General features: G+C 36.3%; 2 protein-coding genes across 2 annotated transcripts; one reads left to right on the forward strand and one right to left on the reverse strand.

Annotated features, from left to right (window-relative positions):
- Positions 1 to 190: 190 nt before the first annotated feature.
- LOC146145325 (asparagine synthetase [glutamine-hydrolyzing]-like) lies at positions 191 to 10539 on the reverse strand. Its single transcript, XM_083390529.1, has 12 exons — positions 10360 to 10539; positions 9586 to 9654; positions 9419 to 9502; positions 6893 to 7046; positions 5906 to 6100; positions 5469 to 5570; positions 5136 to 5266; positions 3983 to 4109; positions 3302 to 3443; positions 2239 to 2386; positions 1347 to 1502; positions 191 to 436 (listed from the first exon to the last, which is right to left on the reverse strand). The coding sequence occupies exons 1-12, from the start codon at positions 10537 to 10539 to the stop codon at positions 191 to 193; spliced, it is 1734 nt and encodes a 577-aa protein (XP_083246655.1).
- Positions 10540 to 16903: 6364 nt separating this feature from the next.
- LOC146145326 (serine protease HTRA1-like) lies at positions 16904 to 24360 on the forward strand. The gene is made up of 8 exons (XM_083389603.1): positions 16904 to 17473; positions 17823 to 17943; positions 18051 to 18137; positions 19142 to 19345; positions 19700 to 19844; positions 21483 to 21651; positions 22284 to 22489; positions 23156 to 24360. Exons 1-7 carry the CDS (start codon positions 17031 to 17033, stop codon positions 22450 to 22452), a joined length of 1338 nt encoding a protein of 445 aa, XP_083245729.1. The 5' UTR covers positions 16904 to 17030; the 3' UTR covers positions 22453 to 22489; positions 23156 to 24360.
- The last annotated feature ends 149 nt before the right edge of the window (positions 24361 to 24509 follow it).

A 24509-nucleotide genomic window follows, 5' to 3' on the forward strand; every position in this document is an offset into this window, starting at 1 on the left:
CTGCTCTAAACCCGACTCTAAGCTGAGCAACACTGCCACCACACGGTTTCAGACAAAAGTGCCTTTACTAAAACTGCTGAAGGGTTAATAAATTTGCAGAAAAAAACTCTATAAAAGATCGGTTACCCTAAAGCGGGTGTGAAACTATGTTTTTCGTCTTAAACTGAAACGAGACGGCAAGTACTGTCAGTCAGTTGTTTATTGAGACAGGTTTTTCCGCTGTATTGTCTTCGTCGTTAGTGTAATGTGAAAGCGCACGAGCCCCTGGGTCAACGCATTCGCCAACCCACCGTGGAACCCACAGGTAGGGGAGCAACTGCGATTGCTTGGAGCCGAATCTTGCCTCGAACACTGTGCGGTAGTAAAAGGCCTCCTTGGTGAGCGGCGTGTTGTGGGGAAACATGTCGCCGGCCCGAGACAGCTGTTCGTCCGAAACCTTTTCAACAACGTCAACACACGGGTTATTTTTATAGGGTTTCAAGTTTTCAGATTCTCGACCTGATGGGCAATTAGAGTATCTCGGCTATATAAAAAAAAATCAATAATTATGTTCAATTATACTTTAATAAATAACAAGTCAAGTCTTTGTCATAAAAGTCGATCTCGATTCAACAAAGTGATCTCGGTCGATAACTAATCGAAATGCATTTCAACCACGTTTTTGTAAGGCAGCACTAAACCGCTGGTTCCCAACCAAGGGTCCATGGACCTCCAAGTCAAATACAGGTTTCTATAAACATTAATAGTTAATATTCGACCTAAAACGGCAATCATTAGAGCAGGGGTTCCCAACCTTTTTTACATGGTGGCCTTTTTTACACTGTGTGGACCCCTTTTGCAATTTTGAAAAATCAATGCCCCCCCCCTATTTTTTCAATCTTTTGAAAGAAACGTGATTTTATTTAAAATACTGGTTTTTAAAGTAACCGATAGTTAGAATGATAAAATGATATAAATACAACACCGATAACTTTCATCCTACTTCCTTATTTTAGCTAGAGTAGCCATTGCGCAAATTTTAAAATATTAGCCTGATATTAATAAATCTAAATGTACCGTAAATCAAAAAAGGAAACTCAAGATCAAGAAGTAGCTTATTGTTGTACTGTAGTCGTATTTTTATTAAATTTTAATTTGTTTCTTTTTTATAGTGGAGTAGAATTAGAGATGATAAATTAAAAAATATATTATTTTTCAAATATTTTCATGGCCCCCTTGAAAAATGCTGATGGCCCCCTAGGGGGGCAATATATAATACTTTATTTTAGATAGAAAGAAGCATTGAAGAACGCAATACAGGGACGCCTTAAAAGACAAAAAGTACAACATTTGCTTCCGTAACTTACATTCTTCTTCAAGCTTTCCTTTAGCACCTTGTACCAGGAGTTTTTCTGGGTTGCGATTCCGTCGCTGAAGCCTTCCTTTCCACGCCAAAGGACTGAATCCGGTATAAGGCCAGTTCCATCGAATGAAGAGCGTATCAAGTGCTTTTCGATGTTGTTCTGAAAAAAAGCTTACTCCTCAAACAGAGTCCTAACATAACATTTTCAGTAAAGTTAGATTCAGGCACTTGAAACAAAAATAAAAAAACGTAAAAATGGTGGCTCAGCTAGCGAAGAATTCGCTAAACAATCGTAATATATTATACTTATGTTATTTACCCTGATGAAGACGACCTGTATATGACGTCGAAACGTCGGAATAAAAATTACATTTGCCAGAAGAGCTCTACAAACTTGATATTATGCTTATAATAGCGGGAAACATCTATAAGCGATAATTTATACTTGGCGAAATAAAGCATTGACACCAATGTAGGCTAATTATTACGTGTGATTGTAAACCCTATCCAAACATTGCTATCAGTACGGAATATTAAAACAAACTATTTGCAACGCACTTTTCTTTTTCGTTTTCCCGTAAATGGCGTTGTTCACTATTTCGTGTTTCATTCAAATGGCAATATCTGTTTTTTAAGGGATTTAAAAGCCAAATATTTCATTAGGAAGATCGAAATAATAGTATGTAAGATTAAGTCAAGCCAAGGGAAAATAAGTTGATAATAATCAATATTATTAATTATAAAACCATAAGTTGCTAACAATGTTATTGCCAAAATATATATCCATGTATAAATCGCTACGTTACTTTTATCTTATTTTTTTAGCTTGGTATTATCGCAACGAACTACTACCTAGGTTCGGCTCCGACCCGATATATCGCACAACCCAAATATACCTGAGGTGACCTCAATTCAGCGGGAAGGGAAAGAAAGTAGGAAGTAAATGAGTGGTCGAGGAAAGGGGTTCGCACTTCGAGGCCGTGAGCCGCGGTGCATCGATCAGTTCGCAGTACGTCGAAGTGATGTAGATCTCTCAGGAGCCGCCTGTCGCACAACATTCAGGTTAAAGCTATAAAAAGGTACAGCGGGTGATACCCAGTGTTGTTATGGCTTAAGTCGACGACTTGGCAGGATTTGGCTTAAGTGCAGTTAAGTTACTCTTTTCAAATGACTTAACTTTACACAAGTCTTTTGGACAAAATGACTTGACTTGACATAAGTGTTTTGGACAATTGACTTGACTTAAATATTTTGAATAAAACACTTGGGTTGAAAAAAAGTGTTTTTATTAATATTTTTTTTCCATAAGCGGGGTTTTTAGCCCAATTTTTGCATATAAAAAATTGCTTGCTATATGATGAGTTTATGTGTTTACTTGAGTTATTGTTCATAATTAATCGACTGAGTTTTACCAGTTTTGGTAGAATTTAACGTTTGATTTTTTTTTTACAATGACTTAAAGTGGAATTGACTTGTTCTAATAATGACTTGTCTGGAACTTAAATCATTTTAAATATCTTGTTTACAGCACTGTTATTACCTATGTTACATCGGTTACTGTAAAAACAAACAAATGATTGATTAATCTAAGTTCAGGCCAGGTAGTTTAAACTAGCAAGTCGAATTCCAGTTCAAGTCACATGTTACCCAATAGACCAACGCTATTAATTTATCGTTGTGGCTACAAAGCCCTTAAAATAATAAATGTTTAACCATAAAGATATTAAACTCATTCGTTGTAATTTCCAACAAGTATAATTCTAAACAGAATAAACTAAATATAGAACAACATCAATTGCGTATAAAAAAAGAAAGTCAAAACCTTTGTAAAGTCACATTGTTTTGGAGGGCAGTTGAATTGTTTTTTTAACAAGTAAGTTTAGGTATTTATTTTTTTCACTGCGCTTTTTAAAAGATTTATTATCAAATCAGTGAAAGTAACAGCAAGGAATAGTCTACCTGCTATCCTGGTCTCCGTGCAATAACGTGGGCTGCTTGTGGAAATAAATGTATCCTTGTGCCAACTCATCAGCGCCCTCTCCCGACAAGACGACTATCGTGTTCGTTTTGTTGCTAATGTACTTCGCCAGAAGGTACATGGCTGTTAAAACAATGTGGTTTTTGGATGATACAAACCTTGATATTTTTTAGACGTTTTTGCGACGTTTTTACACTTTACATAACGGGTTGCGCAGTTTTGACCTCCAGGCAAAGCACAGTCAAATCTGAAACGTGACCACGTCTAAATTATCCTGTATAAATACCTGGCGCCGGCTAAACAAAACAAGGCAACCCAAGAAAAATGACTCTGCCTCTTAAAAGATGCGGTATGTGTTGTAATTTTGCATTTCTGAAGTGTAAGTCGACTTGGTTTCCCGTCGATACTATTTAAGTTTATATTTAAAGAATAAACAGATTTTCAGCTGCAGAACAATAACGTCAGAACTTACGATACAATTAAAATAAATATTAATTGCGTTAAAAGTAGGAATAATATTGAAACGTTATACAATTATAATATAATTGTCATGGTTTAATTTAATCGCTTAAACTGTAACAGTACAGAAAAAGTAGTAGGACGGTAAATTTTGGACCATTTGTTTTACATGAAGGTAAAGGTAAACAAATCAAAATACTGACACGTGGCAGCTCTGATGACACTCGCGTCGTAACTTTCGACAGCGTGAATGACTTCGTCCAAGACTTGCAGCGCATCGTCGCTACTGATACAGATCTCGTGATGTTCGCTTCCGATGTGAGCCGCTACCTAGTTAAACCGGATATAAGAAAATACTTTTACTTCTGAATCATTCGTTCATAAGTAATCAAACAGACGCCTTGATAGTCTGGTGCGAAGTGTTTATTTTCGCAAATGCCCCCATGGCCTGCATAAAGTAACTAACAAACAAACTTGATTACATTAAACATCAAATGTTGCATTTTAAGCGACACGATATTTATACTCGCAATTGACAGCGTAAACATTGCAAACATAGACCTGTTTTGTGCATCTTTATTGTGGTAGAGCAATTAGAAAATACTTTAAGTGCACTGACTTTAAATCAGGGATTTCCACAAACTAGTTTTAGGGGTAGGGGTCCAAAAAGTCTCAAAGAAAAGATTGATACACAATATAAAATATCAGCTTTGCTGATTTAGGAACACACAGCGCCTTTAAGCTGAAAAAATCCTTGAAATGGTAAAACAATGCCACATAATTGACAACGGCTAAAATTTTCGAATTGAAGAAGTTTAAGTTTGCGGCTTACTGTTTCTGTTACTGGAGCCAAGGAGGGAATACAGACGAAGAGCCTGCTCCAGAGCCGCAAGTTGCTCACCAGTGGTCTAAAAGTGGTATGCTAACCCATACGGCCCCACATCAGTTTACAACAAGCGTTGCGAGCTTCCCACCGAGTGTTGTAAAGTCATTTTGACACCACTTAAGTCCCCAGTCAATTCATATTTAAAGCAAGTCAATTTCAAGTCAAGTCCTTGTCATAAAAATAAATGTTAAATGGGGAAATTTGTCAAATAATGAGCAATAACTAACTTAAAAACAACAAAAACGCAACATATAGCCAATAAATTGTTTTATGTGCAAAAATGGAACAAACAAATTTACGAAATAAAAACTCATTAAAAACACTTATTTCATCCGAAATCAACCGTCCCAATGACTTGAAAGTCAAGTCATTTGAAAACAGTGACTTAAGTGTACTTATGACTTGGTGACTTAAGTACACTTAATAACACTGTTCCCAGCGCAGGAGAATAAGACAGGGCAGTAAATAACCTTCCTTGCGGAAATGAGGTCAGGACTGCTGTCTTCCATTCCGATGGAGAACGTCGAAAGAGGAACCTTACAGTTGTCTTTTTTAAGTTTTCTCGCAACAATGGCTGCAACCAGAGAAGAATCCAAGCCACCTGCGCAAGCAATGAAAAGCGCTCTTGGTTTCATTTTTTCTGTTGGTAGTTTTTAATTAGGGAAATATTACGCAATGACCTTAATTACGGATATGCCACACACGTTGGTTAAGCAAGTTGACATTTATCTTCTTTGGAGCCTATATAAAGCCCATAGTAATGCAGTGTGAATTACGGACTTTCGTGTTTTCGTCTTTCTTACCGGAAAGCATGCTTCCAATCTTTCTGTTCGACATCATTCTTTTTTCCACAGCTCTGATGAATAAGGTGCGTATGTTTTCTTTTATGGCACTGAAGTCGTTACCTATAACGAGGATACATCGTTACTTAAAAATAATTACAGACCACCTTTGTAACACTTATTAAGACATATAATGAAGGCCCAGATGTGTCGAACTTGGTAATATTTTGGTGCATTACAAAACCTAAAAGACCACTTAATACCTATTTTGTACCAGCCAAAACCAGGCTTGCCTTCGAGAGTATCCTGTATTTTCTATTTTCGGATAGCATTTGCTATTCTAAGTGGATCTATAGACTGTACACAAAACAGTTAAAGCAGATATTATTACATTAAATAAAACAGAAACAAGTCATAAACATTATCGTCCGTTTTATATTGCCGCAGAATGTCCGTACCTTTAGATAGCTGTATTCCTTGGTACTTCCAGTGAGCTGACATGTCCGAAAATGAATGAAATCGGACGAGCTCTTTTAAAAACGTTCTTCCGTCGTCTGCGAAATTAAACCAAGCACAGCTAGCAGGTGGGAACACTTTGAGCAATCTTTCTTCGCCGTTTTCTCTGTGTTTGTCGTTTAAAAGTTCAACCATGCCTAGATAAGCGAAAGGATCAGGCTGTCGTCTGGATCCAGAACATTAACCTTAGCGGATTCGCGGGAAAACGTTAAAACAACTACGTTTATCGCATAAGCACTGTGCACGGATCTGTTTAATACACGAAGCCAAAAAGGTCGAGTAGACATTAACTGAAGATGATACAAGTTCGTATCAAAATGTCTTAATAATCAAGATGATGTCGATCTACTTGACCTTTTTGGCTTTGCAATTTATTATCAGGTGAAGTATAATAGTGATGAAAACGGATGTTTCGATAGTGTTAAAGTCCTATGCCTCAAGAAATTTAAAATATCTAAAGCAATCATTTATTGTGATTATCAACTAACTTTTATATGAAAAAAGGCTTGGTCTTGCAATTTGCGGTAAATTTCAAGTGTCTGATTTTTTCAAAAAGTGCGCAGCCTGCGAGAACAGTTATTGGGTAGCACATTGTGGAAGTGAGAAACGAAATGTCAGGATTTTGTTAGGCCTATTTTTCTAAAAACACGGCGCTACATTCCTTACATTATGCTGACCCCGTCAAACCATAGTTAGAGTCATGTATTGAATCTTTTTACGGAAAAACTGATTGATGTCAAAGTATTTTTGTTATTAAGCCAATTAAAATGGCATTAAGCCAATCAAAATGGCACTATACTGCCAATTAAAATGGCATTTAGCCAATCAAAATGGCACTATACAAGTATTTTTTAATTTAATTGTGTGAGAACAATCAGTTTAAGTATCACAAAAGTGTGCGCATATATCAAAAGTGGTCCAAACTATACCTTTTATTTCGGAACACGCGCCAAACTGTCCAGTTTGTGACGTAACGTAAAACAGAGGTCGGACTCCGTAGGTATCTCGGCCAAGCATCACAAGTTTTTCTGCCGTGTCGACCAAAATCATCGCAAAAACGCCGTCCAACAGCGAACAAGCTTTCTGCGAAACAAACCGCGACAGTGGTTTTAGTCAGTGTTGTAATGACTTAAGTCAATGACTTAACTTGGCTTGACTAAGTGCATTTAAGTAACTGTTTTCAAATGACTTAAGTCTTTTAGGCAAAATGACTTGACTTGCCTTAAGTATTTTGGAAAAATGATTTGACTTAGACTTAAGTCATTGTGTCAAATATTTGGGTTGAAACTATAGGTGTTTTACTAAATATTTAAAAGAAAAATTAATTGTCCTATTTTTGCGCGTAATACAATTGGCATAAAATATCTTTAGTTTTTTTATTTTGTCGAGATAATGCTTCTACACAGGCGAGTTTCTAAATTATATTGATTTAAGGTTTTATTTTTGTGTTAAAAAATTACCTCTTTAAGTTAAAATATAACTTTAAGTTGAAATATTACGTCATACATTTTAACTTTGGTCCTCCATGATTTTTAATTATGCTGGACAGGCCACAGAATAGCGGGCAAGTTAACGCAGAGTGCGCCACTATACTATAGGAGGGTTTGCCAAGCAATTTGCGTTACTAGAATGATTAATAGGCCAAAATTGTGAAACGTACTGCTAGAAGTCGCCCTTCAAAAAAGGTAATGTGGATAGGCAACCCACTTATTAAATGCCAATTTTTTGCGTTAGAGATACAATTTCCCGACGTACAAGGCTATTCCCAAATAAAAAATAATATCAAACTCTGCTCGATGCTTTAAAAAAATATCATTTGTTTATCCTTAAGTACACGAAACTGTGGTATTAAACATTTTGGCCAAAATCTAGACAAATGGCAACCTGGACGTAATCCCATTGTCTAGATCAGGGTGGTCCAAACCCAGGCCCGCGGGCCACATGTGACCCGCGACACCGTTGTGCATGGCCCGCGAAGCACTGTTCAATTATTGCAATGCGTACCGTTGAGGGTTTATTCGAAGAAAGTTAACTAACGAACAATAAGCATACCGCAATTGTTTGGTTATGATTACCTTTTTCCGGGTATACCATGTAAAAAACAGTTTCCTATCGCTCACCAAATTCGGGTCCAGGGTGTGGCTAGAACGCTTAATTTTTGGTATGTGTTGACTGGTTTGAGAGAAGCCGCAGTGCGTCATATGGAACTTTCAAAAGTGATATTTTGCGAACTTTATTATTTATATTTGCGTTTTAAAGTAAAGGTGCGATAAAATATATCGCGCTGCTCGAAAGTATTGTTTTACAGGTTTTCACTGTGACTTTAGGCTAAACGCCCCGACCCTTTCCAAGATGCAATTTAAACCAAATCGAAGTGATTAATAAAACCTTTTTGCGCAAAACGATAACGTCTTTGTAATTTAGCGATTGTGTAGTATGCAACATCTCTCTTAAAATTTTAGTAAGATACGTATACGGTTTACGTGAACATTTTACGCTGATAAAATGCAGTCTTCTAAATTACATTTTTTGTTAAATACGCAAATTTTTCGCGCTTCGACCGCACAATTTTCCCCAGTCTCATAACATTCTATTTTCTTTTGCGCACACTTTGACGATAGAAGCAAGTTTCTTGAGCTTATATGTCTTTTAAAGTTACTTTGTGGCGCCATTTTTAAACTTTTTGTGCCCCGGCCAAACGAAAATCGTTGACCCGCTCGTGGTACACATGTAGCCTACTTTATGTGGCCCGCAGAGAATATGCAATAAATATTGTGGCCCGCGATGCAGTCAACCTTGGACCACCCTGGTCTAGATCTAGACTCTAGATTCTAGAGTCTACACCGCAGCTCAAAACACACTAGCCCAAAATAATTGGATTTAAACACATTAAACACCATAAGAACCCTTATTAGTTATTACAGCTCGTTTGCTAAGTTTTATTAGCTGTATGTGGTTTAACTCCGTACAAATCCATTTCATCAATTATATTAAACCACAAATTGTGTTCAGCGATTGAAATGAAACTACTTAATTTGATGCCGGTCATCAGTTCGACGTTTACAAGATATCGCGTTAATACTACCACAACCCAACTAAAAAATAAATTATGAATTCTGTGTTTATGGCGCTAACAATTGGCACAAGCATATCCACCGAGGTATCTTTCTAACTAAATAAAAAAAAATACGATTATTTTCCTCGTTAAATGATTCTCAACATGTTTTTGTTCTGTAGGGTCGCAATGGTACAGGCTTGTGCTAAGCAAAATTCCGGTGGGATGGTGAAAATGGAATGGATTTACTGATTTTAAGATGGGAACTTTTAAGTAAAACGAAATTCTTTTGTTCGCTTTTGTCAAAGCTCTCGTTGTTTAAATTTTAACGGTTTAAACTCATAAAATACAACCCGCTAACCTTATTGAGTTGCTCCTTTCGAATTTTTAGGCTACTTACTTGAAAGCCAAACTTGTTGTACAGATGAACTATGATTTCACAATCACTCTTTGTTTCCATTTCGAACTCGAATACGCGACAAAGCTGCAAAGAAAACAATGCGCAACTAATTTGTATTTCGTTATATGCAGAGCAGTTTAAAACTGGTAACACTACCCGGCACTGACCTGTTTAAAATTGTAGATTTCTCCGTTGCACAGAAGGGTAATGTGTGGATATTGCTTCACCGAGAGAGGCTGCAAAAGAAAGTATCTCAATATATTTTGATTTGTGACATGCAATCGGACATTGATTAAAAGGACCTTTATTTCTCGCGTATTAATTTTTATTAAGCGGCACTGTCAAATAGACAGGCGCGGATGTAGGAGTTTTGTTATCGAGGGCCATTAAAATATTTTCAGAGATGACGTCACAAGGTTACGTCATAACGTGACGTCACAAATTTACGTCAAAATGTGACGCCAAACAGAGGTAATTTATACAGCACATCACAGTTCGTTCGTTCGATAAATTTTTATGTTGGAGAGGTGTTACTTTTAATACGAAAGCTGAATTTTAAAGAGGGCTAAAACTAATTTATGAAATTAGGTCAAGGCACACTAGAAACACAAACGATAAATTCATGCAAAAAGCGAATTTTTTTTTAATTTGCAGGTAGTAAAATAGGGAAAAATAAAGTTTTTTGAGGGGATGGGGGGATGGTCACGTCCCCCTGGATCCGCCCCTGATCATAGTATGTCAGGTTTCGTATAATTAAAATTCCCAGACAAAACCCGGTGAATAATCAAAATGAATTCCTCTACTCTTGAATTGAAACGAAATTGGCCAGTTTGGCATGTCTCGCGCCGTCGCACGTAAAGCACAGTTCACATATTTGATGAAAATTAAAACAAATATAGCTTCGTTAAACTTGGACAACGAAGTCATTGTTTTTGGCCTACCTGTGTGTCCTGCGCACCGCCCATGACCTCCAAATGATGAAAGGCCAGTAGGCAGCTTCGCATCTTACTGAGAGTTTGCAAGCGAAAGCTGTCCGGGCCTCTGTGTGCGACTTTTAAGGCGCTGCCGATCAGATTAGGGTCGACCCTTTCGAAGCCGAACACTCCCCAAATGCCGCACATCTCGTCGTGATCGCCCAACAAATTTATGGCAATTTTTTTTACAGATTTTTCTATTAATCGAATGGCGGAAATATAAAATAGATTGTTATGACCAAATATATTTTTTAACTAAATACCGATTCGTGAATTAGTGGAAGATTGCCCTTGATGACACATTGCCTGAGTTGGGACTTGGCGATTACGTCGACGTGCCATTAGGTAGCGCTAATTCTTAATTATTCTTTAAAGCACTTTCTTAACTTTGTTTGGTTGTCTTGTTATATCTTTCGATGGCTAGCAAGTTTGTACTACATATAGGCCTGTTAATTTTATTATCTAAAAGTACGGTGCTCTATGAGATAAGCCAAAAGATAACACACGGCGTTATGCATAATCACAATCAAAAGCGTAATTAAAATACTGGTGTACCGCCTATTCCAGTGATTCTCAACCTTTTTTCTTTCGCGGCCCATTTACGTTGCAAAAAAATTCTGGGGCCCAATAAATTCTTATGAAGGAAAAAACTGTAAAATAGGTTTAAAACAAAACACAGCAGACCATATTTCAAAGCAGATTATTTATTCAACCGTGCATTAATGAGATACTTGCGGCTGAACAATAAATTTACATTCCTTTTTAGTTCCTCCCCAAGCTATTATTCCTGTAAAATTAAATATAATGACAAAATCTAGCTTTTTAAAATGGTCTGTGGCCCACCTCAAATGTTCTTATGACCCACCAGTGAGCCATGGCCCACCGGTTGAGAACCGCTGGCCTATTCGCTCAAACAAACAATGCATTTTTCAGTTTAATTTTTTATAGTGCTTAACTATACTCTTTGAAGTTATCCGATCTTCGCTAACAAAAATTATGGAATAAATCCTCGCTCAAGTTCATAACTTCACCTGGCAGGCCAAATTAAACCAGATGTAGCTCATTGAAATTTGTCATTTCTAACGAAAATGAAGGTTAACAATATGTACGTATGGTCTATACTCTATATAATTCATGGGGCGCCGTTTTAATAAAACTATATTTCGATTATACAAGAGGTTCTTAAACTGGGGTCCATGGGGGGAGGGTCCGCTAACAACTTTTAGGGGTACATGAAGGCCTAATTAAAAGATTAGTCAATATTTAAGAAGTAGTCATTTTTTTTTAAAGAAAACAGTTTAATTAAGAATAAAACAGTTTTACTGAATGTACTTGGACTCCATTACACTTTCACATTTTTGGATCGAATTCAGCAGATTTATGAAGTTTATTTGTATTGTGACGTCAGTTGATGACGTCATTTTTTAAACATTATTGCCTACTGTGGTAGTAAAAAAAAGTTTAAGAACCCCTAGGCTTATATACGAATAAGTTTTTTGTCCGATTTAGCTTAAATTGGAGTGCAATTGTTCTATTGAAGTCAAATCGAACAACATTTAAATCAGACAGTATTTAAATCGGAAATAATGCTGTCTGATTTAGTTTTAATCGGAACATAATTTGTCTCCGAAAGAATTACATTCCAAAATAGCGCCAGTGGTTTATAGGGCGTATCAAAATTACTAAATTTCTTGTTGTGGCCCAAGCTATATTGAAGCTGTTTTGTTTCTATAGGCACCTGTTTGTTGCTGAGGTGTCATTCGCAGTTTTTTTTTTTTACTTTTCGTCAAAACAACACTGATTTGAAACAAAATTGGTATGTCTGGCACATTTAATAGCCCTATAAAAGACGCTGTTAATAAATTGCTGCTGTAATATTGTGGTCAATTCAGCAAAGATCACAGCAATAAAGAACTCAAAAGTGTGTTGATAAATCGTATCGTCTTTTAATGACTAAGTAAACTAACAGCTCACAGACCAAACACAAAAAGAGTCATCTTTCAAATTTCTATTACTAATAAATAAATTTTATAATATTTTTTTTATGTTTTTGTTACTGGTAGTCAAAGTGGCCGCATATAGTTATTTCCTAAAAAAAATTCTAATCAGCATACATTGTAACACATGGTGTATATTTCAACAGGTGAGACATGACCACCGTGCTATCTGAACTCCACTAAATCGAAACTAGAAACAACTGTCGTAGCATTTCAAAGTGCATACTGTCAGGTCGCTTATTGATTTATTGTATATTCCAATAATTCAACATAGTTCGCTTTCAATGAAATAGCTTACAGCGCAGTAAAAACACGTCTCGCAAGTAAGGCATGCATCTGTTGACTAAAGTTTTTTATCCAGCAGTAGCGTGACACTATATAGCACAAGAGCGGCTGCGATATGGATTAAATAAGTCGAAATGCCGGCTGGATTTGCCAGAACGGCCAGGAAAGGAAAAGAGTATCGAGGTGAAATATTTGACACTTTACCAGGTGAACACGCTATAATTACAAGCATAAACAGACATGCGTCGTTTCTCTACAATGGCATTTTTAAAATAATTTGAAAATAAAAATGCACTGATTGCACCAACCCAGCCAGTCAAAACAAACCGAAAAAAAGCTATCGTGCAATATATTGAAATTTATCTCAGCTTTTGTTAGGAGTTCACCTAAAATCTGATCCATCATTCGAACACTATTATAAAAAAATATTAGGGCCCCCAGATCGAACAACAGTATGTATTTTTAACAGCCTAAAAAAAACAGATTGTTTACATTTTGCGTAATAAGGCCAATCTTCAATTGAATAAGGACCACACGCCCAAACACAAACCAGTTAAATTTCAACTTAAGGCATAAGTAAATTGAAATATTTTTGAAACGCCCTATAAACCACTCGTGGTTAAGTTATCTCGAAATGTAATTCTTTGCGATTAAATTTAGCGAGACAACTAAACTTTCCGATTTAATTCAAAGGCAAAATAAAATTTCTGGTTTAACCTAAATCAGACAACAATACCATTCCGATTTGAATGTTGTCCGATTTAGCCTAAATCCCCATAATAGCTAGTTGTTTTTCTAGTCTGCTCTGCTTGCATCATAGATCAACAGATTCGGTGAGTCTGCGATGGCTTTCGGTGAGCCCCATAATAATTGCCGTCTAATATTTAAACTCTAATGCGTTAAATTTAAACTGTACGGGAATCAGAACCCTTGACGACAAAATAATGACCGACAAATATTTTTTCCGTTTTTCTGTCCCGTGCCCGTTGCCTGTTAAAATACAATATTTCCGCTGTGCTTATCATCTCTCTATAGGTCAACTGGCACATCAGATATGCGAAATTATAACACATACTGCATATAAAATCTAAAGTAACTCCTGTAGCGTTTTTTTAGTAACAATAATTTTTCCAGGGGCCTGTTTTGTCTACGCGTCGACAAGTATTTTATACTATTGACACGTACGAAGGGCTGGTCACTTTTCAGGTTGGGCTGTGTTTTGCCTTTAGGCTATAACAGATCTGTGTAACCTGTTGTGTTAAGTATAAACACTATAGCTCTATACCAGCGGTCGAGAACCTTTGGAAGCCATAAAACAGTGGTCAGCAAACTTTTTTTGTCGCGACCCAAAGCACCCTTTTCAAACCTATTGAAGGCCAACTATACGTAAAACCACAACGAAAACAGTGGCGGATTCAGGATACTTGTTTTTAAGGTGAAACATTACACGGCGTTGATGCCCAAAACATTGCCATGGCATAATGTAAAACATATAATAAAACCAAGAATAAACGCCCGAAGCGCAAAAAAAAGAAAATGATCAATTATGCCAAGTGATCATATTCTTAGATTTTAAGGATAGTAGTATGCCAACTTTTAAAACAAGAACATCTAATAAGGGGTTGTTCACTGAGGACCAGGGCTGCGGAGTCGGACTCGGGACTCGAAAGAATCGGACTCGAGTAAGACCACGTAAAACTACCAGAGGCCCTAGTCCGATGTGCGCATGCGCAGTACCAAAAACCGATATTGCCGTCAATTTCAGTTTGTAATAGCGGAATGGCATATGGTGGATATTTTCGAACCATTTATTGTGAGTGGATGAATTATATGACATTCCTATGAGTGGATTGCTGAATATCCATCGTATTTAGTTACGTAAATTGGCGGAATATAGGCTGTAAAGACAGAGTCGGACTCGGGACTCGACGAAACCGCACAATTGACTATTATTATATTTGCACATGTGTTCTCCTAACAAAGAAAACAATTGATATGCCAAACCCGGGTTGCATATTCTACCAGAAATTAAAAAAAATATTATTTCAGCATTTTGTGCTTGTTTCCATGTGTTTTTATTTTATTTCTTAAAATAAATGTTCTTGTGTCACTATTTCTACACCATTAACTGAGTAGTTATGCACTTTAGGAATACTCAGCGCAGTGTTTTTAGATGCAGTCATGCTTTGTTCCATAGATACCATGGGGTGTTCCATAGGTCCAAATTTTGGACTTGCAACTTTTTGGTATTTAAATGAAACACTTGCGGTCTCTTAAAACTACTTAGCGGTCACCCAAACCAAACCTTAAAAAAAAAACCTGCCCCCTACGGCTATCAAGCGGCCCACAACTACATGATAACATTAAGATATTCAAAAGTAACTCGCGGCCCACTAAAAATGGCTCTGCGGCCCAGATTTGGCCCCCAAGGTTTGCCGGCTACTGCCATAAAAGCTGAATAATGTATTTCCATGAGGATCATATAATATTGTTTAACATGTAGTTTAGGGTGGTAAAAATAGTGATTTGAATAGGACTGTTTATTTTATTTGTAAATATTAGGCGCGAAAAAATTCGTTGGCAAAGTTTACAAAACTTTGTCGATTATTACATTTTTATTAACTAGTACACTTTTTGTATTTGGACACTAAAATATGCCATTTAACTTATTTGAGTGTGTAACTATTATTTGTGGCTAACAGGATAACTTAAAATATTGTATATATATTTCAAATACTTTTATGGGGAAGCGATCGTATACCCTTAAAAAAATGTATGAATATATGATGCAAATTGCGGAAATATTTTACATACAAAAGAAAAACAAGGCAAACCTATTTTTATTTAATAAACCTCAAGTGGTAACTAAGTATAAGTTTCTCTTTTTATAGTGTCCCTTTCACCCGAATGCCAGTTGCTGTTTCCAATGGATCTGATTTTATTGTGGAAGCATCGGAATACCGGGCAACAGTAAATGTAAAAAAATAACATTAGTACATTTTCTTTATTTTTGGCACTTGTAATTTAACGAAGACGATTTATTCTAAAACATAACGCAGTGTTATAGAAACTTAAGTCATTAATTTGACTAGTGCACTTAAATCGTTGTTTTCAAATTACTTCTTTTAGGCAAAATGACTTGACTTGACTAAAGTCTTTTTTTTAATGACTTGGGTTAAAATTAATGTTTTCATCGAGCATTTTTTTAAGTTTTGCACATAAAAGCGTTAGCTTGCCATCTAATGCGATTTGTGTTATTTCGCTTGAGTTATTACTGATAATCGGACCAGTTTTCAAATTTTAATCGTTTAACGTTCAATTTCGATGATAAGGACTTGATTTGAAATGGACAAGCCCTAAGCTAAGTATGACACGACATGGACTGGATTCATTAAAAAACTTGTTTACGCACAACCCACAATGTAATTCGACGTGTTTACGCACAACTCACACTGTAATTTTGGCACTTTGTACGGTTAAAAAAGTCCTGCTGACAGTTTAATGTGGAACAATCGTTACGTTTACAGGCTAGGGAAAATTTAAGACATAAAAGCCCCTTGACTGGAACGCCCAATAAAACAGGTCATCAAGGTCTGGTTTTGTGTTACTGCGTTACGTCATAGTTGCGCCATAGAGGGAACGAAACAGACAAAACAAAGAGTTGGTTGGACAAGTTGGTTAATAATAATTTACTGTTTGGGAAACCAACTACTTCCAACTATGTATTGCACATTTGCACATACGTAATCAGCTATTTAATTATTTATTGAGGTTGACCAAACAGTCGCGCAGTTGGCATTACAAAACCGGGTAATTCCGTTTGTAGTTCCGGTCTTTTAGTGCAGATTACGGTTGCCTTTTTGTATATAGTAAAAACTAAGTCAGCTGACAAAACTTTTTCCATATTTCTTAATCCATGTAGTAAGCTGTGACACATAAAAAAAAAAAAAAAAAAAATCTGAACAGCAACTTACTCTGTCGTTTTAATGTAGTCTAGAACTGCAGGTCAATTTACTAATTCTTTACCACATGTATGTGCGACATGAAAGACTTATATATGTTTATTTTTATGTTTAAAAAACTGAGAAAATGTGTCTTGTAATCATGTTGTCATAGGTATTTTATATGATTGTGATATTGTCAGTAATTTTTTAGACTTTACTGCTGTTGTTAGAAGATGTAAATATGAAAAATTAAAAGTGTTTTTATTTTTATTGTTTAGTGCTAAAACGCTTTAGAGAACTGTTGAATATTTACAACACAAGTGTGAAACACACTCTAAATATTTAAATCAAAACATAGTTGATTTTTACTGTGAAACAAGACTTGTGCAGTCACTTTGCAAAACAAAAAGAGATGTCTGGCTGGGTTATTAGGCCGCTTATATTACAAGCAGAAAAAAACTCAAAGTTGGTGAAACCGGCAGCCCAGATAATCAAGGCTGCCCACAACAAGAACAGGATGATTGCCACTGCATGTATTCATGGAGGCAATCACAGACAAAATAGCAATGGATCTTCAGATGGTAGCAAGCATTCTAAAACAGTTTTCGGTGCTGCCATTGCCACTGCATTAGCAGGATTGGCTGCTAATGAGAGGTTTCGGAAAAGCAATGTTGCTCATGCTTCCGAGCGTGACCCACAATCACCCTATGTACATTCTGGATATCAGCCCCCATCAAGAAACAGGGGTTCAAGCAATGGGGGTTCCAGAAACTCACCCAGGGCCACATTCAACTTTATCGCCGATGTGGTTCACAATTGTAACCCTGCTGTTGTTCACATTGAAATTGTGAAAAAGTTGGTAGATTTTCATATTATATTTTCTATTACATTAATTTTTTTGGCTATTACATTTTTATTAACTACTACATTTTTTTGTATTTGGACTCCAAGATATGCCATTTAACTTATTTCAGTATGTAACTATTATTTATGGCTAATTGGATAGCTTTTAAAATAATGTATTTGTTTCCAATACTTTTATGACAAAGCGAATGTATAACTTTATAAAAATGTAAAAAAATTCAGCAAATTTATATTAATATATGATGCAAATTACGGAAATCTATTACATACAAAAGAAAAAAAGGCAAACCCTCATTTATTTGATTAAACCTAAACTAAGCCTAAGTTTCTCTTTTTATAGTGTTCCTTTCACCCGAATGCCAGTTGCTGTTTCCAATGGATCTGGTTTTATTGTGGAAGCAAATGGCATGAAGCTTATAATCACCAACGCACACGTTGTTGGAAACCGGGCAACTGTCAAAGTACGTAAAAAATAAAATTTGTAAATTTTTCTTGAGGCACTTGTAAATTCAGACAAAAAAGTTTAAATCAAAGACACTCTCGTTCATGCTGGACAATATTTTTCCAGGTAAAACTGCAGGATGGTCGTCAGTTTGAGGGTCAGGTTGTCGGAATTGATGAGGCGAGGGATATCGCTGCAGTTCGAATCGACTGTGTAAGTCTAATAGTGTGCTGCAGTATGGCAGAATGCTGGCGACTTGGCGACTATGTCAGCCGAAGAATCACCCCCTTTTGAACAGCGGAAATATGTAATAACATTACACACTACAATTGGCAGAAATTAATTTTGTTGTGTCATTTTGAAAAAAGTTACGGTAGTGTGAAGCACGTTGTTTGGTGAGAAAAGGCCAGTGCAAGGCATATAGACTGTTTATTATTTTGAAAAGTACACACTTTTGATCATACTAATGTTACGCGTTGGCAGTTTTACTTTGAATTGGCAAGTACTTCTATATTTAGTGGATTTCCTGTATATTAAGTTGAATTCCCCATTCCTGTTAAATGTGCAGGTATAACATTCGCATCAGCATATCAAGCCTAACATACTACAGGGCAAATCTGTTGTTTTACAAACTTAATTAGCAAATGTTTCTCCCTTTTCTCTTAAAAAAATGACCAATGACAATTTTAGATGTTTGTTTAATGTAAATCAACAATAAAATTCAAAAAAAGTATTATATGTAAATGTAATAACTACCAACCGAGTTCAACAAACCACACAAGGGCCACAAAGCTACAAACAAAGGGCGTAATTAATGATCAATAAACTTAACAAATTCACTATGTTTACAACAGCCATGTTTTCTTGTGTCTGCCTTTCTATTTTGGGGGATTTATTTTGAGCTAGTTATCCTATTTTTGGTTGAATTTTATCTTTACTTTTCCATGACTTATATTTTAAATTTACCAAATATTTTTCCTACTAATGTTTTCAATTAACACAAAATATTTAGATTAGCAAGCTGGTAAGCAATGTCTTATAAAAACAATTAAATCAAAAAGAACTATGTAAAAATGTTATTAAGAACCAAAGGGCAATGAATTATTTGTCATTCTTAAATTTTTAGCTTCCAATGTGACTTGAATACTACCCTATTGTTATTATTGTGCATTTTAACAACCTTGAAATATAATGTGGTAATCACTTTTGTGCAACAGTCCCAACTCCCCTCCATTGCACTGGGAAGCAGTCGTGACCTTCGGCCCGGTGAGTGGGTCGTTGCCATGGGCAGCCCATTGGCCCTTAGCAACACAGTGACGGCCGGAATCGTCAGCAATATGTGTCGCCCCGGCAAGGAGCTCAACTTGCGGGAAGTGGAGAAACGCGACATGGACTACATTCAAACTGATGCTACAATAAATGTGTGTACAAGTGTTTTTTGTAATTTTTCGGTACCTAATCAGTTAAAATCATTGCAGTAGAATGTTTTATTAGTTTTTGATTGATATGCTTGTTATTTAAAACTTTTTAATTAACAACCTTAAACATCATGTTTTTTTGTTTTTTTTATTTTTACTTTTCAACATTACAGTATATACCTAACTAATAAAGCGGAGAAGTTGTCTGTGATATGTTGTCAATATGCAGCAATACTTTGTGCAATAGAATAGAAACTCATGCAAATGCTTAACTTTTAAATTAATTATTTCACAAGAATTCATGCTTTTAAGTTGGGTGTGCTCTGTTTAAGAAGTTATGATTTAAATATTTTCTAGGTTGGCAATTCTGGGGGTCCACTTGTGAATCTTGACAGTCAGGTCATTGGCATCAACACCATGATGGCGTCTGCGGGTATAGGTTTTGCCATTCCAATTGATTATGTCAGAGACTTCCTCGAGCAGCTCAGAGACTTGCAAAGTGGTAAGATTCATTAACTAAAAACAGAATGGATTTAATATGTGTATATATAGAAAGAACTTGTCTAATCCATATTATACTACCCGAATTACTCCCTGAAAAAAATATCTTCAAAAAATTTTAAAACCCTTCCCCCTCCCTATGAAAACCACTTAAAGCCTTTCAAAAAATTGACATATGTTTTGTTTTGAAACGTTTCAGCAATTTGAACATAAAACCTCCTGAAAGTAATGTAGGCGCACAGAAAACACAACCTCTCAGCAGTGCGTAGCTAATCAAGTGACATTACATTCAACACAAAGAGACGAAAATCACTTGTCGCGAATACAAAAAATAAATTAGGAAAAAAGTACAAATATTTTGGATTAAACATTAAAAGCCCTCAATGTTCTCTGTTTAGCTATTAAAAGGGGTGTACTTGTTTTAGGAATTTGTTAGGCTTATGATAAGTGTTATAACCCTAAAACCGCAAAATCAGAAGATAAAATCATTCATTATGTCAAATTTTCGGCGCCTTGGCGCGTTTAATCGAAAATCGCTCTTTTTTTCTGGGCTGCCTTTGATATTTGCTAATGTCGTCTATTGTCATGCGGCATATATTCTGTAGGTGTGCCACCAAATTGTTTTAGCTCTGTTGGTGTGCCGTAAGTTAACAAATTATTACAGAGCACTACTGATTTAGAGTCATGACTTCAACGGTTTCCGACTGGCGTATTTTTATAACAGTGATTCTCAACCTTTTTAACAAGCGACCCCAATTTGAATAAAATGAAATCAGAATTAACTTTGCGACCCCATTTTGTGTCAGAATAAAGTAACACTAGCAAATATGCGTAAATTATACACAATTCCAGCGAAATGTGGCTACACATGTGCACCGAAATGATTGCTTTTAGGAGGTTTTAGTTACCATTTAAATTTGAATTTAACAAACGAACGAACACGAAATTTCAATTTGTTTTAACAGTAAATTGCATTCAGTGCGATGGTTGCGACTGCACAGTATCCACTAGTTTTTGCAAACGCGGCCCCACTTACTTCCAAGGTATTACGATGTTTCGTTTTTAGCATTATTCAGTGGGGCACCTTGATTGCATCACATTGATTTGGCGGCTCTTAAAAACAGCAGTTTTATGTAAAAGAAACAAAACTTGTATCAACGATGCACTCACTCACGTTAATTAGTGTGATGTTATCGTAAAGAAAACAAAATACATAAATCGTACTAAAACAGTAGGAATATAATAAGTTATGGCGACCCCACAACAATTTTAGGCGACCCCACTTGGGGTCGCGACCCACAGGTTGGAGACCACTGGTTTACGGCACCCCTCAAAAATAATAAATAGATTTTCGGCACCGAGGCTGGAATTTTCGTTTGGAGTATTTCCTGAAATGAGACTATAAATGGAACTGGAACAACACAATCAACTTAAAACGTGTAGGAAAATGTCATGAGATATAATTATCTCTAATCACCAAAAAGATAGTTATATTAAGAAGCTTACCAATTGAGCACCCTTAAGCCTACCTATCGTCACCCTTAAGCATTAAAAATTGCACACCGCCGGCGCCGCGGAACCCCGATTGGGAACCACTGTTTTATAAGAAAAACACAATTGCCTTACTGTTGTGTTGCAGGTCGCGGCCACCTAGTGGACAGCCGCAGGAGCCGTCGATGGATCGGCGTTACGATGCTCTCCCTCAACCCGCAAATCGTCATGCAGCTGCGAGCCCGGATGCCTGACTTTCCTGACGTACAGGATGGCGTTATGGTCCACCGCGTGCAGACCGACTCTCCCGCCCAGCTGTGAGTGGGGATGTCCGATCTTTTTTCAATACATTTTAAACTGATACCCGATATTTTAGACAAAATGTATCGCGGTCTGATGCGATACCAATAACGTCATTACTAACTAAAAAAAAAAATTTGCATAAGTATCATCATCGGCTATTGTCAAAGTAAAAACGTGTAGGACAAAGTCGTCAAAAAAGAAAGAAAAAATGGTTCATCGAATAATAGTTTTCTTGCATGAAGTTCTGTCACTTTTGATATAATGAAAACGGCACTAATTTATATGGTTATAGCTCGGAGGAGATAGTAACATGTTTAAGAAATACAAAAGTCCACATGGCACGAGGTTATGTTGTCCCTTTAAAAATATATCCTTTTTTTTAATATTTAGGTTTAAACTCGCAACGTGTTTTTCTTTTTACATATTTCATCGATATTGATTTCCAGCTTTTTTGTCAGAAATGTCATGTATAATAGAAAATTTCAGTTTTATCCCTTTTTATAGGGTTTCTTGTGAAAAGTAAAAACTGGTACAGGTCGTGGCTATCAACAAATGAATAGAATAATTTTGCGTTTGGCATTCAGGTACTTGTGATATCTCATAATAATTTATCCCCCCAAAAAACTTACGTCACATTCTCACGCAGCGGCGGGGTGCAGGACGGTGACGTCATCACTCAAATAAACGGTGCTCGAGTTCGCAGCAGCAAAGACGTGCTGGAAGCCCTGCAGCGCAACCAGGTGTTAACGGTGACCATCAAACGAGGTTCGCGCACCATCGTTCTGAGGATAGTGGCCGAGGAAGTGGTTCACTGATCGCTGTCTTAGCCGTTTACTTTCAGGAGGCGATCTCGTAAGTTGTTCTGTTCGGCCTGCTGTCGGATTCCCGAAGTTTTTTTTTGGGAGTTTTTTTTCTAAATTTTGTATTTACGTTGTTTATATTGTCAGAGTGGCCTCAATATGCAACCCCACTCTGCAGATTACGCGTTAGCCCATGGCCAAGTTTGCTTTGTGAGTTGTTTGCTTTAAAGTTGGATTCCTGGCGTTAATTTTACGTGATTTCAGCACATAATATTAGACAAAAGGCAGTTAACTTAATAGGACTTGAAAAAGTTGTAATATCAGAAAATAACTCTGTAAATAAATCTCAAAAATCATCAAAACCGTAAAGATAAGTCCAAAATTTTTTTAATCTTTGTAAAAATTTGGCCTAGAAAGCTCATAAACGCCGGTACTGTGTTCATAAATGACGTCAAAATAAGGCTAGGCCAATCCTACGTTTCGTAAGAAAAAAAGGCAGAAAAAGACTTGATTACAGTAAAAAAAAATTGGAAAAGGGAAAAGCTGTAGTTAACAGATAAATGTTAGGCTGAACAAGCGATATATCATCGTCAAAATATTATCCCGGGGCCCTGGACAAGAAACAAAGCATATCGGATATTTGATCTACGTAAGCTCGTTTGTATTTTGGCAGATATAATTTTCACGTAAAACTAAAGTAATGTTATCCTCTTTTTAGTCCGAGAGGAGGCGATACGACTGGTGGATTTGCTATATCCTGCAAAACTATTCAGCATTAAGGAGGAAATTTTCTTGCCCTTTTTTACAAAAAAAGTTGCTGACCTCCTATACCAACTGCTGTTTTTTTTATTTTCGCGCTGCTGTTTTCTTTATTATCGTGCTTTTCCTGTGTCAACTCTCGTTGCTGTTTATTTACTTTTGGCGTAATGGAAAAAAATGGTCTAGCTACATTTAGCCCGAAAAACCAACACTTTGGCATGTCAAACCTTATTTGTCGTCCAACGTTCTTGAGAAGAATTGCAAGCGTAGAATAGCCTACAAAAGTTTCAAATATTCTGAACCAACTATAAACAAAACGTACGTACTTGGAAATCTCCGAGCAAACCCTTGTGCGTGCAATTAAGCGGCCCGCTTTGTTTGATTGATAACAGATTTTCATTTTATAGTTTGCAAATCAACGCCTGGTTGCTATTATGATTTTAACCTAACTGTACCGTATTCTGGCAGCAAAACCCTGGCGGAAAATCACCAATCTATTTGTCGGAAGGGGAATTTTCTCATTAATTTTTGATTAAAAAAACGTCCAATTGTATCTGTATAAAAAAGTTTTAAAGATAAAACCCTTAAACTAATATATCTGATTTATGTGCTGTATTTTTTGACGATAAATTGAATAGTTAATATATTTAGCTGGTATAGACACGATATCTTAAGTTGGGTCATTTGGTTTCAAGAAGTAACAAAAGTTGTAGTGTATGAGTATTTATTTTGGGGCTGCTATACTTATGTTGTTGTTTAAAGTTGACAAAACAGAAACTATTTAGAATTTTTGTGCAATCCTGAAATTCGTCACTGGCCTGCGCATACAGCTTGCCCAAATTCAACTATTAGAACTTGGTCTTGTTGATCTATAAAAGTCGTCTCACCAACCACATAGTAAAAACTGATAAAAAAAGTTGTTTCAGCAAGGTTTTCAACAAGTTTTGGTATATACAAATTTTTCCTAAAAAGGTTAAAAAAATGTAGTTTATTACATATTAGGCAAAACTCGAAAATTATTTTTTTACTTACGTTTTATAGTTAAACCCAAGCGTTTTGGGCAAACCGCCACAGTATAACCAACAAGTTCAGTAATGTTATTTAACACGAATTGATATTAATGTACTTGTAGTCTAAATTAATAAACTGTGATGCTGTATAACATGCCTGACTTCTCCCAAGATTTATTGTTGCAATTGCTGATTACGACTGATTTGACGAACAGAATATAGTTTAAGCATGGAAGTTGCGTGCCTTGTCTATTATCACCTACTCTGCCAACACAGTAATGTCCTTATAAGCAACAAATCCAT

This window comes from Ascidiella aspersa, chromosome 5 (assembly GCF_963924565.1).
Source record: "Ascidiella aspersa chromosome 5, kaAscAspe10.2, whole genome shotgun sequence".
In the NCBI taxonomy this organism is placed as follows: domain Eukaryota; kingdom Metazoa; phylum Chordata; class Ascidiacea; order Phlebobranchia; family Ascidiidae; genus Ascidiella; species Ascidiella aspersa.